Here is a 19,722-nt window from a genome sequence, read left to right as displayed (position 1 = left end):
CCGTAACTAGAACAGTCTCACATTCAGGGACAAGGGTCAAGAACCACAACCATGTCCATTCACTGTGTGCTTGGATGTGGGTTAGCCTGGGAGCTTCGCCTCCATTGCTGCTCTGCTCCTGCCCGGACCTTAGGGAGGTGACGAGTACCTGATGCCCTTGGCGCTGCATTGAGGCACACAGGGAGCTGCAGGATGGCTCTCCCAACCCCCACCCCAGGTGTGCGGTGCCTCGCCCTGGGGGTGGAGTTGGGGGCGCAAGATCCGGCTGTGCTCCCAGGTCTGTGCAGACTCCACACACCTGGCCACCCCACGGACCTCATTAAAGCCGCGCCTGTGATACCAGGGCCGGCGGAGGAGTGGGAGCCTGGGCCATGGAACCTCCGGAGAAGCTCTGTAGGAAAATGCGGGGTGAGCTTTGGTGAGGAGGGTTTGCTGAGCCTCTGAGGTCTGCTGGTCACTCTGCTAGGCTGAAGAGCATATTTCGGTCTGTGGGAGGTAACGGGAAAGGGAGGGTCCCCTCACCGCATCCTTCTATGGAGGGTCCCCTCACCGCATCCTTCTATGGAGGGATCATCGCTGATATGCTGGGGATAAAGTTCGTCCTCGGTCCCCAGCACTGCTATAATCGAGGTTCTCACACCCTTCGCCTTTTTTCACTACAGTACATTGGTAGAATAAGGTCCAAGTTTATTGAGTGCCTACTCCTTGCCATGCTTATAACTGTGCTACATGTTAATTACTGTTGGGAAGCTTATTTGTCCCAGCGAACCTTGACACCATTACTCCTTCATCCTCTGGCTGCAACCCCCTCCTCCACCTCTTTGAAGGGGTTCTGTGGTATATTTAGAAGCATCTGGAAGAGGCTCCTGGGCCAGAACTTGTCTCCGGCTTTATATATTAGAAAGTTTTTGTTTGTTTGTTTGGTTTTTGTTTTGTTTTGTTTTGTTTGTTAGAGGCAATATCAAAGGCTCCAGTTAGCATTTACTTACACATTTTCTGGTTTCTTTGGAAATGTCAGCAACTCCCTGAGGTGAATTTTCTTTTGGTATGAATACATGAAGTAAAGAAGGGGAAGTGTTTGGATTCCAGGAAGTGGAATCCAGGTCTGAGCCCCTGAACCCCATCCCTGTGTGATCTTGGGTTGATTATTCAGCAAACCTACCCCCATTTCTTCACCTGGGGGGGAGCCCCTGCCGGGGTAGGGGGGTGTTAAACAGTACTGTGCTCCTGTTAGGTTTCACAGCAAGCCGATCTGTAAGGATTGCCTCGGCGTTGGGGAGGGTGAGCTTCGCAGCTGGTTGGAGGGGTTTTTCCTTCCAGATGGGCGCTTTTCCTCACCTGCAGAAGAGTTGGACTGGGTGGAAGGAAAAGAGGGAGGAACTAGAACACATGGGTTGAGAGTTAGGAGAGGAGAGGGAGCAGAGAAGGGAAAGGCCCCCTCCTACCCCTCTGTGCTTCCCTCTGATGGCCTCTGCTGTTGCCTGTGCGGTGGAGACCCAGGGCCTTGCCTTATCTCCTCCCTGGCCACAGTGCCTAGCTTCCCTTCTGAAACAAGGGCTAGTCTGAGGAAAAGCCAGAATGGCAGTGTGCCTGCTTCTCTCTTCCTATTGGCCCTTCCCCAACCGTTGTCTATTAGAAATATCAAACAGATGCTTGTCCCCTGAACTTGCACCTCTGACAAAAGTCTGGGGAAATTTGAGAAAATGTGTACCCGGCTTCCCACTGCTCTCACATTAAGACCTGCAGAGGTGTGATGGCTGTTTACACTTGGATTATGTAACCCAGTGACTCTCAACTTGTGGTTCATGACCCCTTTGGAGACATCAAATGACCCTTTTCACAAGAATGGCCTAACACCATGGGAAAACACAGATATTTACATTATCACTCACAACAGTGGCAAAATTACAATTATGAAGTAGCAACAAAAATAATTTTATAGTTGGGAGTCACCATAATATCAGGGACCGTATTAAAGGGTCACAGCATTGAGAAGGTTGAGAATTTATCTAATCCACCCTCTAGACTGCACAAAGCCAGGTGGCATTTAGGCCTCATTGGGTAGACAGGCAAAGACCCTTTGGGTTCTCACAACAGATGGGCTATGGGAGGAAGGGGTTCTACCGCCTAGTGCTGGGATGAGTAGCTGCTGTTCTTCACAGGCCAGGAAGCTGGTGACAAGCCCAGGACTGCTGCACAGGACACAGAGGGACCACCACAGGATCCTGCCCCACTTGTCCAAGGTGACCCAGACAAGCTGTCCTCACTCCCCAGGGCTGGCTTGGGAAAGAGGCCACTGTCAAAGACCTCTGGGGATTGCATTGATGCTGACACCTGTAGAGTGCACACAGCCCCCTCACCAGCTGTGTGTAGTCCCAAACCCCAGAAAAAAGGTTCTTCTCTCCAAGAGAAAAAGGCAGAGACAGTGAAGCCATCCATGTCTGCAGGCCCAGGTAAGCCCAGAAAGCTGAACACCACAGGTTTGGTTGGTGTTAACATCTCTCATCGTGTCTCTCAGTACGTGCTATTCACAAATCTATGCTTTCTGAGCCAGGCCAAGTCCCAAATCCCCTCAACTTTCGAGAGAGGGACCTGAAGAAGGAACCCCTAGAAGCAACCTGTCAGTTTCGGAAAAAGACTCGAACCCTGTACCGCTCAGGTTGGTCCCCAAAGGTGGTGGAAACTGTAGTCTGAGCTGTGCAAGCAATATGGCATGAGGAGATGTTGGAGTGTGGTTAGTCAGCTTTGCCCTGAATGTTCCTCTTTATCCACGGCAGTGCCATCACTTCTGACCCCTGAAGGGAAGACCAGGCAGGCTGTCTTGTCTTAGACCAGGATAGAAGATTCAGAAATGTAGATGTCACACAATGCATGAGAGGAGGCCTGGCTCTTGGGCAGGGGCCAAGGGCCTTATCTGCTGTGGGTGCACAAAGAGAATCCCCTTTCTTCTCTCCTGCTATGTGTCTGGCCTCTTCCATTAAATGTCTTCTTTTTGCAGACCAGCTGGAAGAGCTGGAACGGATATTCCAGGAAGACCACTATCCTGACAGTGACAAACGCCATGAGATTGCCCAGATGGTGGGGGTGACTCCCCAACGCATCATGGTAAAGGGGGCTGGCTAATTGGTCAGAAGAGTAATCTGGAAGCTGCTGGTTAGCACTCTCTAGGAGAGGCCATGTGCTCAGCCTCAGCTGAGCTAGAGGCTGAAGTTAGTCTCAGATGTAAGGGTGTCCCAACTGTTCCTGGGCCACAGCTTTAGCCAATTAAAAGAGGAAGGAAGACACTATAGAGATCTTTTATACCTCTAAGCTCAGAAGTAGTAGCCAAAACCTATGAAAGTGTCCTCCACAGTCACGCCCAAGCCTTTGTCTCTGTCAGCATTCTCAAGTTCAGGTGCCCTTTCTCTATCCCTAGGTGTGGTTTCAGAACCGTAGGGCAAAGTGGCGAAAAGTAGAGAAACTAAACGAGAAGGAAGATAATAATGGTCCTGCACCCCCGAGGGCTAACAGCAGCCAGTGCAGGTGAGAACAGCCTCGGGTAATTGGGTGTTCACACCAAGCAGAGGTGAAGTCTGCACAGCAGTTCCGGGGTCTTGAAGGAGAATGGTAGAGGTGGGAGTAAGAGCTAGGGATGCTGAACTAATCCTTTAAGGGATCTGGGCTGGGCTGGGCTAGAGACAAGGAGTTGCTGGTGCCTTGTAAGTGGCCCCTTTCCTTGCACCAAATTGGAATTCTACATTTAATAGCTACAAGATGCAGACATCCTTCTTTCTGCCTCCAGATCTGCACCTGAGCTCCTAGGTCCTATGCCTACAGACCTAGAACCTGGCCCTGTTCCTCCAGAGAACATTCTGGATGGCTTTACTGGTGAGATCCTGCTTTCAGAAAGGTTTTGAGGAGGGAATAAAAGCTAAGAAGACCATTGAAACAGAAAGTCTTCACTCCATAAAGGTGGCAGTGATCACAGTTCTCCAGGGTTTTGTACCAGTGAGCCTTGAGCATTGATTGCACTGTCAGCCATTCAGCAGTGACACGGCTACCTCTCCACCCCCATCTTCTTGTGCTAAGTGCTCCTGTTTGCTCTATTCTCCTAGAGCCCCCCGTGCTGCTGACTTCGGACCAGACTCTAACGTCCTCTCAGCACAATGAGAGTGCTGAGAGGGTGGCAGTGACTCCACCACTCCTCAGTCCCCCACCTATTCGAAGGACCAACCTTCCTCTTCCTCTGGGTCCCTTTCAAGCTCCTCAAGTGCTACCTCCGCTGAGGGATGTTCCTGGCAGTGACAGCATATACAAGGACAAGCCCTGTGGGTCCTGGGGTACTAGGTATGGGACCTGAGTTCATTTGTAACCTTGGAAAGAAGAAAAGAATGGTGATGTAGAAAGGAGAGGGCTGAATGGGTCTTGAAATGGCTTATGTGATGGGGAGTGCCACGATGTATGAGTTTGGGTAGGAGTGATCTAGCATTGTAGCAGTAGAAGTGAAGCAAGGGGAGCAGTGAGCAGGGACTGGGAAGATGAAGTGGCAGATGTACTGTCCCAGGAGATGGAGAAAGGAGTTACGAGGGAATGGTCTCTTCACTGTGTGGTGGGAATGAGTTCACTGTTACATCTCATTAAATACTCCTCTATCTTCCGTAGTATCACCTCACCTCCCATCTACTCAAATTTGGAAGACATGGGACCTCAGGATTACCAAGCAAGCAACCAGCTGGGTTCGTTCCAGCTCACCCAGGCTCCACAGACCCCCCTTTTCCCACCCCTTCAGTCCCAGGTTCCGTATCTGCCTCCCTTCCCTCTCCCTATCCCAAGCCCACTGCCATTTCTACCACCAGAAGACTCTCTGTTTTCATTTCCTTTCGGCCTCAATGGGGACTCATCACAGGATTATTACCCAGGGCCCCAATCAGGTCAGATCTTGCTGCAGCCAACAGCTGGAAACACGGGTGAGTTTCGGCTAGAAAGAATAACAACCCCTTTTCATTTGAAGCTGAGAAAGGACAGAATACCTCCCTACCTAGAAGGCGGAATGAGGCAGATCTAGGTGGTGAGCAAACCTCTTGCTTGCCACTGATCGGAGCTGTCCTGAAACTTCTGTTGGCCTGGCACTGGAGCCCAGATTTCATACTGCTGGGGTATTTGGTGACCACTAGAAACGGTGATCAAAAGGACCTGGTACAGAATTGGTAGCAGCTAATTATACCAAACGATGTGGACTTCTGAAACCCCAAAGCCCTCCATCTCATGCATGAAAAGAGTTCTGTAAGGAAAAATGAAAGAGATTTCCAGGTGCTTCCTTGTCTCCTTGGTGCCTCTATATAAGCCAGCCCTTGGCCTTGGCCTTGACCTTGACCTTGACCTGTGGTCTACTAAGTCCCAGTCAATAAAGCACACAGTATCGGTAATCAGGATCCTAGGGGGGAGAGGTTAGTGTTAATGTTTTACTCAGACATCCACTAGGAACCTAAGTCATGGTCCCAAGAAAGAAGAGACAGACCCTTCCACAATTTATTTAATGGTATTCGATGTTCTTTGTCCTGTCCAATAATTGCCATGTTCTTTGACTCCATAGGTCCAGGACCCTGGAGCGGCCATTGTTTGCCAGAACCTCCCTTCCCTCGCCCACACCACCCACAGGGACACCCCCTAGGGGCAGAGGGCTATTTTCCTGACTTGTTTCCCACTCCATGTGCTCCAACTCTGAGCAAGCAGCCTTCATTAGGCCTAAGTGGGCTTCTCGGAGGCACTAGAGCAGTGACAGGGACCTCGATAAGCAAAATGCCAGATGAGCAGACTTCCTCTTCCCTTGAGCAGCCTGCACCAGAGGAGGTCAGAGACAAAAATAAGGATAGCCAAGTTGGTGGAGCTAAGGAGTAAAGAGAAGGTCTTATTGGAGGCTTGGGGTGGCAGGAGAACAGCGCTGACAAATTTGAAAGGCTATGGACTGACCTGCTATGGAGGTCCAAGGTCTCTTCAGCCTGGACTTAGAAAGAGAGCAGACATCACATTTTCCCTTTACCTGCTAAGAATTGGAAAGAAAGAAGGATCATGCTACTCTAAATGTTACGTGTGGTATTACTTGCATCCTAGACAGTGTATGCAATAAAACAGTTGGGTGTTTTGTGAATGAAGAACCGTGTCACTTGACTTATTTACTCTGCTAGTTAACCTTTCTGGGAGATCCCCACTGGGCATCCCTATGTGAAACCTGGCATTTTCTGGGCCCAGTTCTCTATTAAGGGAGGTTTTGGGCACCTTATGCTTTTCCTTCAGTCCTGCCACTAAAATAGTGTATTCCCAAACTCAGAACTGAAGGTGAGTCTGGACTCCTCTCTCCAGTTTGGACCTTGTAGGAATAGTGCCACAAGAGAAATGCGAAGCTATTAAGTGTCAATTATCTATTGCTGTGAATTCCAACTTACCCCCTGCCCCCCCCCAAAAAAAACCTATTAGTGAAGGGTGGGGAGAAGAATGAGGTGTCATTGGTACCTGATGTCATGTACCTCTCATCTCTAATAGAACTCTCACTGGGCTGGGATGAAGGAACCAAGGATCTTTCCGTCTTTGTCAACATTAGTGTGGTGTTTTGTTTGGCCTATTTATATTTTTGACAACTACAGCCTCCAGGATATTTTCATAAAAGATGCTTTGAGTCCAGTTTTCTCCTAATTTGTACTTGGAGAAATAATGTCTTAAATCGAAATACATGAAGATTTATATCACCTGTTCAGCTCTTTCTGGTCTTATTAAGATGTTTTAAAATTCTCACAGAAGATCAGCTGGCTCAGAAATTTTATTCTATTTGAAAATTGCATCATTCGATTTAGGATATTTATATTTCAACTGTTGCTAAATTTATAAGCAGGATAATAAAGGTATATAAGGTACTTCGGCATTCCCTTGGAAAATAATCTATTAGTGGCACTAGAGAGTTAAGGTAGCCATGAGTCCTCAACTGTACTGTCATCCAACACTATCCACGGCTATCTCCTACAATAGCATTATTAGAAGAACCTACTTTTAGTGACCCAATAAAATCAACATATTTCCTGTGATGCAACTGGGTAAGGTATTTCTCCTGTCAACCTAACTGCATAACAAATGCTGTATACTTAGGGGACACCTGCTGTCGTTCCTGCCTCATAAGAACATCGTAGTGGTCTGAATGGCTCCCATAGGCTCACATATTCGAATGTGCAGTGTTCAATTGGTGGAATGGTTGGGGAAGGATTAGGAGTTATGGCTTTGTTGGTAGATATGTGTCATGGGTACTCCAAATTGGATGTCTTTGCCTCCTGCTTGCGGATCACAATATAAGCTCTTAGCTACTGCCCTAACTCTATGACTACCAGCCTGCTGCCAAGCTCCCCACTACAGTGGTCTTCGACTCATCCTCTGAAACAGCCCCAAATAAATACTTCCTTTTACAAGTTCCTTTGGTCATGATGTCTTATCACAGCAATAAAAAACTGAGACAAATATTTTGTTATTTTAATTAGCATATATATTAGGTTTCATTATGGCACTTCTAAACACAATTTCATTTATTCATTTATTCTTCTGTCCTATTTCCTTGACCCTCCTTCCACCATTCTACCCCAGAACCTTGTTGCCCTTTTCTTGACTCATGTATCCTATTGCCCTACTCCTTTCCTCAACACCTTGTTCCTCCCTCTCATGGTTTCTGTTCTAGTGTCATAACCTATGCCCATACTTGCACCGATCTACAACAGACATGTACACACATATATGTATATGTGTACATATATACATGGAAATATATGATATATATATGTATATATCCTAGCTTACCATGTTATACACATGCATATGTATATGTGTGGTAAACTAGGAATTCTATATGAAAAGTATTTTTTTGTCATTCTGAGTTGGTATTACCTCATTTAACAGAATACCTTCTAGTTCTATTCATTTTTCTGCAAGTTTCAGTTTTTACACATGAAAAAAATTCTATTATGTATAGATACCACATTTTTTCTGGATATTTTATGTATTTACATTTCAAATGTTATCCCCTTGCCCCTCCTTCTATGAAGATGCTCCCCCTCCCATCCACCCACTCTCACCTCAACACCCTGGCATCCCTTTACACTGGGGCATCGAGCCTTCACAGGACCAAAGGCCTCTCCTCCCATTGAAGCCAAAAAAACAGCATCCTCTGCTACATAGGCAGCTGGAGCATGGGTCCCTCCATGTGGTTTAGTCCCTGGGAGCTCTGAGGGGTCTGGTTGGTTCATATTGTTTTTCTTCCTATGAGGCTGCAAACCCCTTCAGCTCCTCCAGTCCTTTCTCTAACTTCTCTATTAGGAACCCTGTGTTCAGTCCAATGGTTAGCTGAAAGCATCCTCACCTGAGACATTTTCATTCTCCATTCTCCGTCAACAGACATCCATTTCCTTGCTCTGAACAATGCAGCAATAAGCATGGCTGTGTAGGTGTCACTGTGGTAATATTCAGAATGTTTTGTGCGGAAAGTTGTATAGTTGAGTTTTATGGTAGTTACATTTACTTAGTTTTTTAAAAGTTCCCATACTGACTTCCACAGAGGCCACACTAGGCTACACTCCCACCAGTAGCAGACAGAGATTCATCTTTCTTTACATCCTCACCATTTGTTGTTATTTGATCTCTCGGTTTTGAATGTTTTTAAAAAACTGTTTATAAACTACATTTCTGACCCGTGGATCCCGGCCCGCAGCAGCTCTCTGCTCCCAGACCCCGTGAGAGAGAGACCCAACTGCCTGGTCAGGTGGGCACTCATGAGGCTGCAGAGCGGAAGAGACCACCAACACTGCTCACCCCAGCCCACATCCCTGGCCCAAGAGGAAACTGTATAAGGCCTCTGGGCTCCCGTGGGGGAGGGCCCAAGAGCGGCAGGACCCCTGCCTGAGACACCGCCTGGACCTGAAGGAAACAGACCGGATAAACAGTTCTCTGCACCCAAATCCCGTGGGAGGGAGAGCTAAACCTTCAGAGAGGCAGACAAGCCTGGGAAACCAGAAGAGACTGCTCTCTGCACACACATCTCGGACGCCAGAGGAAAAAGCCAAAGACCATCTGGAACCCTGGTGCACTGAAGCTCCCAGAAGGGGCAGCACAGGTCTTCCTGGTTGCTGCCTCCGCAGAGAGGCCGAGGGCAGCACCCCACCAGCGAACTTGAGCCTCGGGACCACAGGTAAGACCAAATTTTCTGCTGCAAGAAAGCTGCCTGGTGAACTCAAGACACAGGCCCACAGGAACAGCTGAAGACCTGTAGAGAGGAAAAACTACACGCCCGAAAGCAGAACACTCTGTCCCCATAACTGACTGAAAGAGAGGAAAACAGGTCTACAGCACTCCTGACACACAGGCTTATAGGACAGTCTAGCCACTGTCAGAAATAGCAGAACAAAGTAACACTAGAGATAATCTGATGGCAAGAGGCAAGCACAGGAACCCAAGCAACAGAAACCAAGACTACATGGCACCATCGGAGCCCAATTCTCCCATCAAAACAAACATAGAATATCCAAACACACCAGAAAAGCAAGATCTAGTTTCAAAATCATTTTTGATCATGATGCTGGAGGACTTCAAGAAAGACGTGAAGAACTCCCTTAGAGAACAAGTAGAAGCCTACAGAGAGGAATCGCAAAAATGCCTGAAAGAATTCCAGGAAAACATAAATAAACAAGTAGAAGCCCATAGAGAGGAGACACAAAAATCCCTGAAAGAATTCCAGGAAAACATAAATAAACAAGTAGAAGCCCATACAGAGGAGACACAAAAATCCCTGAAAGAATTCCAGGAAAACACAATCAAACAGTTGAAGGAATTAAAAATGGAAATAGAAGCAATCAAGAAAGAACACATGGAAACAACCCTGGATATAGAAAACCAAAAGAAGAGACAAGGAGCTGTAGATACAAGCTTCACCAACAGAATACAAGAGATGGAAGAGAGAATCTCAGGAGCAGAAGATTCCATAGAAATCATTGACTCAACTGTCAAAGATAATGTAAAGCGGAAAAAGCTACTGGTCCAAAACATACAGGAAATCCAGGACTCAATGAGAAGATCAAACCTAAGGATAATAGGTATAGAAGAGAGTGAAGACTCCCAGCTCAAAGGACCAGTAAATATCTTCAACAAAATCATAGAAGAAAACTTCCCTAACCTAAAAAAAGAGATATACCCATAGACATACAAGAAGCCTACAGAACTCCAAATAGATTGGACCAGAAAAGAAACACCTCCCGTCACATAATTGTCAAAACACCAAAAGCACAAAATAAAGAAAGAATATTAAAAGCAGTAAGGGAAAAAGGTCAAGTAACATATAAAGGCAGACCTATCAGAATCACACCAGACTTCTCGCCAGAAACTATGAAGGCCAGAAGATCCTGGACTGATGTCATACAGACCCTAAGAGAACACAAATGCCAGCCCAGGTTACTGTATCCAGCAAAACTCTCAATTAACATTGATGGAGAAACCAAGATATTCCATGACAAAACCAAATTAACACAATATCTTTCTACAAATCCAGCACTACAAAGGATAATAAATGGTAAAGCCCAACATAAGGAGGCAAGCTATACCCTAGAAGAAGCAAGAAACTAATCGTCGTGGCAACAAAACAAAGAGAATGAAAGCACACAAACATAACCTCACATCCAAACATGAATATAACGGGAAGCAATAATCACTATTCCTTAATATCTCTCAATATCAATGGCCTCAACTCCCCAATAAAAAGACATAGATTAACAAACTGGATGCGCAACGAGGACCCTGCATTCTGCTGCCTACAGGAAACACACCTCAGAGACAAAGACAGACACTACCTCAGAGTGAAAGGCTGGAAAACAACTTTCCAAGCAAATGGTCAGAAGAAGCAAGCTGGAGTAGCCATTCTAATATCAAATAAAATCAATTTCCAACTAAAAGTCATCAAAAAAGATAAGGAAGGACACTTTATATTCATCAAAGGAAAAATCCACCAAGATGAACTCTCAATCCTAAATATCTATGCCCCAAATACAAGGGCATCAACATACGTAAAAGAAACCTTACTAAAGCTCAAAACACACATTGCACCTCACACAATAATAGTGGGAGATTTCAACACCCCACTCTCATCAATGGACAGATCATGGAAACAGAAATTAAACAGTGATGTCGACAGACTAAGAGAAGTCATGAGCCAAATGGACTTAACGGATATTTATAGAACATTCTATCCTAAAGCAAAAGGATATACCTTCTTCTCAGCTCCTCATGGTACTTTCTCCAAAATTGACCATATAATTGGTCAAAAAAACGGGCCTCAACAGGTACAGAAAGATAGAAATAATCCCATGCCTGCTATCGGACCACCACGGCCTAAAACTGGTCTTCAATAACAATAAGGGAAGAATGCCCACATATACGTGGAAATTGAACAATGCTCTACTCAATGATAACCTGGTCAAGGAAGAAATAAAGAAAGAAATTAAAAACTTTTTAGAATTTAATGAAAATGAAGGTACAACATACCCAAACTTATGGGACACAATGAAAGCTGTGCTAAGAGGAAAACTCATAGCGCTCAGTGCCTGCAGAAAGAAACAGGAAAGAGCATATGTCAGCAGCTTGACAGCACACCTAAAAGCTCTAGAACAAAAAGAAGCAAATACACCCAGGAGGAGTAGAAGGCAGGAAATAATCAAACTCAGAGCTGAAATCAACCAAGTAGAAACAAAAAGGACCATAGAAAGAATCAACAGAACCAAAAGTTGGTTCTTTGAGAAAATCAGCAAGATAGATAAACCCTTAGCCAGACTAATGAGAGGACACAGAGAGTGCCTCCAAATTAACAAAATCAGAAATGAAAAGGAAGACATAACTACAGATTCAGAGGAAATTCAAAAAATCATCAGATCTTACTATAAAAACCTATATTCAACAAAACTTGAAAATCTTCAGGAAATGGACAATTTCCTAGACAGATACCAGGTATCGAAGTTAAATCAGGAACAGATAAACCAGTTAAACAACCCCATAACTCCTAAGGAAATAGAAGCAGTCATTAAAGGTCTCCCAACCAAAAAGAGCCCAGGTCCAGATGGGTTTAGTGCAGAATTCTATCAAACCTTCATAGAAGACCTCATACCAATGTTATCCAAACTATTCCACAAAATTGAAACAGATGGAGCCCTACCGAGTTCCTTCTACGAAGCCACAATTACTCTTATACCTAAACCACACAAAGACACAACAAAGAAAGAGAACTTCAGACCAATTTCCCTTATGAATATCGACGCAAAAATACTCAATAAAATTCTGGCAAACCGAATTCAAGAGCACATCAAAACAATCATCCACCATGATCAAGTAGGCTTCATCCCAGGCATGCAGGGATGGTTTAATATACGGAAAACCATCAACGTGATCCATTATATAAACAAACTGAAAGAACAGAACCACATGATCATTTCATTAGATGCTGAGAAAGCATTTGACAAAATTCAACACCCCTTCATGATAAAAGTCCTGGAAAGAATAGGAATTCAAGGCCCATACCTAAACATAGTAAAAGCCATATACAGCAAACCAGTTGCTAACATTAAACTAAATGGAGAGAAACTTGAAGCAATCCCACTAAAATCAGGGACTAGACAAGGCTGCCCACTCTCTCCCTACTTATTCAATATAGTTCTTGAAGTTCTAGCCAGAGCAATCAGACAACAAAAGGAGATCAAGGGGATACAGATCGGAAAAGAAGAGGTCACAATATCACTATTTGCAGATGACATGATAGTATATTTAAGTGATCCCAAAAGTTCCACCAGAGAACTACTAAAGCTGATAAACAACTTCAGCAAAGTGGCTGGGTATAAAATTAACTCAAATAAATCAGTTGCCTTCCTCTATACAAAAGAGAAACAAGCCGAGAAAGAAATTAGGGAAACGACACCCTTCATAATAGACCCAAATAATATAAAGTACCTCGGTGTGACTTTAACCAAGCAAGTAAAAGATCTGTACAATAAGAACTTCATGACACTGAGGAAAGAAATTGAAGAAGACCTCAGAAGATGGAAAGATCTCCCATGCTCATGGATTGGCAGGATTAATATAGTAAAAATGGCCATTTTACCAAAAGCAATCTACACATTCAATGCAATCCCCATCAAAATACCAATCCAATTCTTCAAAGAGTTGGACAGAACAATTTGCAAATTCATCTGGAATAACAAAAAACCCAGGATAGCTAAAGCTATCCTCAATGATAAAAGGACTTCAGGGGGAATCACTATCCCTGAACTCAAGCAGTATTACAGAGCAATAGTGATAAAAACTGCATGGTATTGGTACAGAGACAGACAGATAGACCAATGGAGTAGAATTGAAGACCCAGAAATGAACCCACACGCCTATGGTCACTTGATTTTTGACAAAGGAGCCAAAACCATCCAATGGAAAAAAGATAGCATTTTCAGGAAATGGTGCTGGTTCAACTGGAGGGCAACATGTAGAAGAATGCAGATCGATCCATGCTTATCACCCTGTACAAAGCTTAAGTCCAAGTGGATCAAGGACCTCCACATCAAACCAGACACACTCAAACTAATAGAAGAAAAACTAGGGAAGCATCTGGAACACATGGGCACTGGAAAAAATTTCCTGAACAAAACACCAATGGCTTATGCTCTAAGATCAAGAATCGACAAATGGGATCTTATAAAACTGCAAAGCTTCTGTAAGGCAAAGGACACTGTGGTTAGGAGAAAACGGCAACCAACAGATTGGGAAAAGATCTTTACCAATCCTACAACAGATAGAGGCCTTATATCCAAAATATACAAAGAACTCAAGAAGTTAGACCGCAGGGAAACAAATAACCCTATTAAAAAATGGGGTTCAGAGCTAAACAAAGAATTCACAGCTGAGGAATGCCGAATGGCTGAGAAATACCTAAAGAAATGTTCAACATCTTTAGTCATAAGGGAAATGCAAATCAAAACAACCCTGAGATTCCACCTCACACCAGTGAGAATGGCTAAGATCAAAAACTCAGGTGACAGCAGATGCTGGCGAGGATGTGGAGAAAGAGGAACACTCCTCCATTGTTGGTGGGATTGCAGACTGGTAAAACCATTCTGGAAATCAGTCTAGAGGTTCCTCAGAAAATTGGACATTGAACTGCCTGAGGATCCAGCTATACCTCTCTTGGGCATATACCCAAAAGATGCCTCAACGTATAAAAGAGACACGTGCTCCACTATGTTCATCGCAGCCTTATTTATAATAGCCAGAAGCTGGAAAGAACCCAGATGCCCTTCAGCAGAGGAATGGATACAGAAAACGTGGTACGTCTACACAATGGAATATTACTCAGCTATCAAAAACAATGACTTTATGAAAATCATAGGCAAATGGTTGGAACTGGAAAATATCATCCTGAGTGAGCTAACCCAATCACAGAAAGACATACATGGTATGCACTCATTGATAAGTGGCTATTAGTCCAAATGCTTGAATTACCCTAGATGCCTAGAACAAATGAAACTCAAGACGGATGATCAAAATGTGAATGTTTCACTCCTTCTTTAAAAGGGGAACAAGAATACCCTTGGCAGGGAAGGGAGAGGCAAAGATTAAAACAGAGACTGAAGGACCACCCATTCAGAGCCTGCCCCACATGTGGCCCATACATATACAGCCACCCAGTTAGACAAGATTGATGAAGCAAAGAAGTGCAGACCGACAGGAGCCGGATGTAGATCGCTCCTGAGAGACACAGCCAGAATACAGCAAATACAGAGGCGAATGCCAGCAGCAAACCACTGAACTGAGAATAGGTCCCCCGTTGAAGGAATCAGAGAAAGAACTGGAAGAGCTTGAAGGGGCTCGAGACCCCAAAGGTACAACAATGTCAAGCAACCAGAGCTTCCAGGGACTAAGCCACTACCTAAAGACTATACATGGACTGACCCTGGACTCTGACCCCATAGGTAGCAATGAATATCCTAGTAAGAGCACCAGTGGAAGGGGAAGCCCTGGGTCCTGCTAAGACTGAACCCCCAGTGAACTAGACTATGGGGGAGGGCGGCAATGGGGGGAAGGTTGGGAGGGGAACACCCATAAGGAAGGGGAGGGGGGAGGGTGATGTCTGTCCGGAAACCGGGAAAGGGAATAACACTTGAAATGTATATAAGAAATACTCAAGTTAATAAAAAAAAAAAACTACATTTCTTTTTTTATAAACTACACTTCAAAAATCAATTATAGAAGTCTATAATAACTAAATTTTTTTGTGAAAATCATCTCTATAGAAATTAGTGTCTATGGCTCTATTAGGTCACAGGGACCCTCTTCTGTTTGTACTAGAATAGTGATGGAACCTGGCTCTGATGCCTCGGTTTGGGCGCCAAGGCTGTCTTTTATTCGTTTTACTTTTCACATAAGCTAGTGGTTCTCAGCCTTCCCAATGTCACAGCCCTAAAGTGCAGTGCCCTACAGTATGCTGACCCCAACAGTAAAACTATTTTCATTGCTACTTCATAACTGCATCTTTGCCACTGTTATGAATCATAATGTAAATATTTCTTTGGAGATAGAGGTTTGCTAAAAGGATCACAACCCAGGGGTTGAGAACAGCTGGCTTAAACCCGGTAATTTCTAAATCGCTTTCCTTTCCAAGAGCAAACAAGCTGACATAAGAATCAAGGCTCTTAGCCATCCTTGGTTGCCATGGTGACCACTTCCGGAGCCACACTTCACTCAGTACTGTTCTTTCCTAGCTTCTGTAGTTAGACCCCTGCGCACCCTCCTTTGGAAAGTTCTTGCACTTCCAGATCACCCTTGCCTGCTGTTTTTCCTTGATGGGGGCCAAGTTTCTGCATGCTGGAGAGTTCGTTCACTGCCCCCTCACCTTGACCTCTGGCCATCACACTCCAGCCTCACTCCAGCATCACCTGCCCAGTCATCCTAGATTGACATCACCTCTAGCAGTGCAACTTGGGCTCCTCAGTACTTTGCTACTATCCAGAGCAGCACCCCTCCTGTAAGCATTAGAGGCATTTTAATACACTAAAATTAAAAGCCAGCACGGCTGTTTAATCTCCTTACAGCTTTTATCCACTAGATGGCAATGCACCACCATTTTCTTTGTGATCCTAGAACTTCTGGTTGTTTAAGTCCGAAGGCCCTGAGGATAATTGCTCAGTACTTTCCTTTAAATGCTCCAGGACCCTATTCTATCAAAGACTTAGCCATCAAAGGCACTTGGGTTTCAGTTTGGCTTAAATGATTTTTTTAAAGGAGAGACAAGCTGTATTTTAGAGTGTTGGGTATTTTTATCTACTCAGACTAGCATCCCATAGCTCTCAGCTAAGGATATGTGAGCCCACAAAAAGCATAATTCAGAGACCCCAGAGTCTGCCTCTGTGTCTACAGCCATGTTCATTGCTAACATTTTCCAGCCACCTTTCTGTTCCTCCCTGGTCCCTCCTCCTGTAGATTTTTGCAGCCTTAGGCTCCACATATGTTCGTGTGTGTGTGTGTGTGTGTGTGTGTGTGCATGTGTGCGTGCATATGCACACTCGAGCTAGAACTTTTAAAGCCGTTTCATTCCTATCTTGTCAGCTAAGTATTTCATATTTATGTAAATTACGACACTGAATAGACTCCAAATATCTACTTAACTATGATCTGCATTAATGGAATATGGGATGGAAACAGGTTATAAAGGTCAATTTAGCTTAGTCTTAAATGGCTATGGTAACTTAGGAATAAATTTGATTCCTCCGAAGGGAAGCTTTTCTCTGCTTACCCAGAAGTGGTGCTTGCTCGAGCCAGGGGGACACTGAAGGAGATTTAGTTCTTACATTTGAGGCTTAGTGTGTGCTGCTGTCATAAATACCTTTCCATCTGCATTCCGTAACAACACTCTGAGAAATAAGGGCAAGCATTTGTTCCAGCAGCTAAGAGGGATTTATAGGCACCAAATGTACTTGACGGATACAAAGATGAATAAAATGCCTTCGTAGCTTTCTGGGAACTGCTAGTCTCACCGACAGTCTGAAGACACAGGACCAGGTACAATGCAGGGGCAATGCTGAGCAGGGCTGTGTGGAGCTGTCCATGAGCACAAAGCCAGCCGGAGCACTAATGAGGAGCCTTGAGAAAGTTTTGAGCATACGTAAGAGAGCAGCTATGACAGGAAGAACAGGCTCTAGATAAGCAAGGAAGAAAAGGCAGTTGTCTCAGCAGAGGCAGGTGAAGAGCACTGACACTGGATGACCAGGGAGCTCAGGGTGTTGCTATGTGTTGGGCCAGCTGGTTGAAGGCAGGGAAAGAAGTTGCTGGTGAGTGGGACACTGAGGGGCTAGACATCCTAGGTGCAGGTATTCAGACTGTACCCTTTGCACAAATACAGGCACTGTCTATTTTAACATGGGGGCATGCCTGTGTCCAATCTGTGCTTTCAAAAAAGAAGTGGACAGAGAGACTGGCAGATTTATAGAGAGAAGTTATAAAGATTCACTGTAGAGGGACTGAACCAGCCTCAGAGATAACCAGTGCAGGCGAGGGAAGAGGCTGAAGAGGCAGTAGACCTGGGGAATGTGAAGGTTTGAATCATTGCAACATGGTAGGGACGTTAAAGGGAATGAGGAGAAAGGGAAAAGAAAAATAGCTCTATGAGTAATAACTGCTATAATGAGGAAAAATGGAGATACAACAACTTTGCATGAATTTACTTTGTGTTTGCTAAGTTCGTGTGTGAAAACCCTTAGAATCAGGGTCAGAGAGATGAGAACCAAATACAGCTTGGGCTTGTGTGTGGTGGGGACAAAGGATAGTTGAGGTCAGGAGACCGCACAGTTTTGTCCGTCACGGCAAGTAGTGAGGAGAAGAAAAGTCAGCCTGAGATGGACTCACTGGTTTTGTTCTGGAAACATCTTGGAGAAGGAGAACAGGCCAGTGGACTGGTATTGGGATTGTCTAGAAATAGGTAGTTTTAGGGCAGAGCTAGAAAGAGCTGGAAGAGATTTTGGGTTGAAAATGATCCAGAAGGGGCTGGAGAGATGGATCGGTGGATCGGTGGATGGACCTGCTGTTCTTACAGAGGAGAGGACCTGGGTTCAATTCCAAGCACACACATGGTAGCTTGTAACTGTAACCCCAGCTCTAAGGGACCTGACACCCTCACACAGATATGCATGCAGGCAAAACATTAATTTGCAAAAAATAAAAATAAATTCATTATATATAGAAACAGAAAATGATGTAGAGCTCAGCGAGGGCTGTAGGTCACAGAGAAGTTAGACTAGGAAATGTACAAACAAGGGCATAAGTATCTGGATTTACACAAGTGAGATCATAAAATTTATTTCCAAAAGTCACCTTAGCCAAGCCTGCATTAATATCTTATGATTTTCTTTTACTCTCCAAATGCAGATAGTAGGGTCTTGCTTCATTAATGCCAACCACTTTAAATTTGGAGTTTTCTTAGATAAAGGCCCTCAGTCGTAGCCTGCCCTGATTTCTGTGTGTATGTGTGTTATAAGACTGTGGGAAGCTGAAGTGGCTCTTGTGCTTTACCTAGAAACTGGGTCCCAACTGAAATATTAATGGTAAGGATGACAATGTATTTAGTATTCATTGTGTAACTAGATCTCTGATGAGTAATTTCATTTGAAAGCAACCTTGTAAGCAATATATATGTGCTAGGTGAAACTGTGAAACTCAAACGGAAGGACTCGGCCCAAGTTGTAAGAATAGGTTTCAGGCAGGCTTCCCATGTCGTGACATGTGCACACGGATAAGCGAGAGCTATCGAGAGTTTAGGAGGGAGTGAAAACTGAATCTAAACCACAACAGAGGTGGAATTGAGTCCTTCAGTAAGGCCCAGATCTGCGTCCCTCAAAAATGTAAATATTTAGTACTGCTCACTCTTAAATAAAAGACAAGATAAAAAAAGAAAAAAAAATAAAAGACAAGATTATTGGGATAGAGAAGAGGGAACTGTAAAGGGAACAGGAAGACTGCACCCTCCCAAACCAGGAAGAGAATGAAAACTCAAAAAAACACAGGCAGAGAAGAAAGTGAGCACATGTGTAAGGGGAGAAGCAGAAAGACTTACAGGAGTCCTTGTGGAAGTCATGCGTGACATCTGTTTGGGTCCATTAGTGGCAAGACTTAATAATAGGTTGCGGGGGGGGGGGTGGATTTTAAGTTTGACATCAATCTAGACTACAATTCTGGAAAAATGACAGGTGATAGGACTGGGAGTCAACAGAGCAGTGAAGTCATTCTAGTGTCCAGGAATTAATTACTACAAAATTATGTTTGTTTTGGTGTTAGATACATGAGCCCAAGTATAACAGATTGAAAAATAAGTCTTTCTGAAATTAGAGAAATGGCTCAATTGGAAAACTGCTTACTGCAAAAGCACGAGTACCTGAGTTTGATCCCTAGCACCAAATAAAAATCTGGGCACACTGGTGCACCTGTACCATCTGGGCACACTGGTGCATACATGTAACGCCCACAGTGGGAGGGCAGAGACACAAGAATCTCCAGGGCTCCCTGACAAGCTATGCTAGCCTAATTAGCAAGTCCTATCCTCAGTGATAGACCCTGTCTCCAGAAATAAAGTGGAGAACTAAGAAAGCACACACAGGTGCATACAAGAGCAACAGCACAACTGCCAAATATTTAAAACACTTTCAA

General features: G+C 44.5%; 1 protein-coding gene across 1 annotated transcript; it reads left to right on the top strand.

The window, feature by feature from the left end:
* The first annotated feature begins 371 nt into the window (after nt 1-371).
* Nucleotides 372-5,877, top strand: Nobox (NOBOX oogenesis homeobox). Its single transcript, NM_001192013.1, has 9 exons — nt 372-408; nt 2,163-2,453; nt 2,555-2,659; nt 2,999-3,105; nt 3,416-3,522; nt 3,782-3,867; nt 4,095-4,326; nt 4,642-4,946; nt 5,573-5,877. The coding sequence occupies exons 1-9, from the start codon at nt 372-374 to the stop codon at nt 5,875-5,877; spliced, it is 1,575 nt and encodes a 524-aa protein (NP_001178942.1).
* Nucleotides 5,878-19,722: the final 13,845 nt, after the last annotated feature.

The sequence above is a fragment of the Rattus norvegicus genome, chromosome 4, assembly GCF_036323735.1.
Source record: "Rattus norvegicus strain BN/NHsdMcwi chromosome 4, GRCr8, whole genome shotgun sequence".
NCBI lineage: Eukaryota > Metazoa > Chordata > Mammalia > Rodentia > Muridae > Rattus > Rattus norvegicus.
Note: the sequence above shows the minus strand (reverse complement) of the source record. Positions and strands in the feature narration are given on the sequence as shown.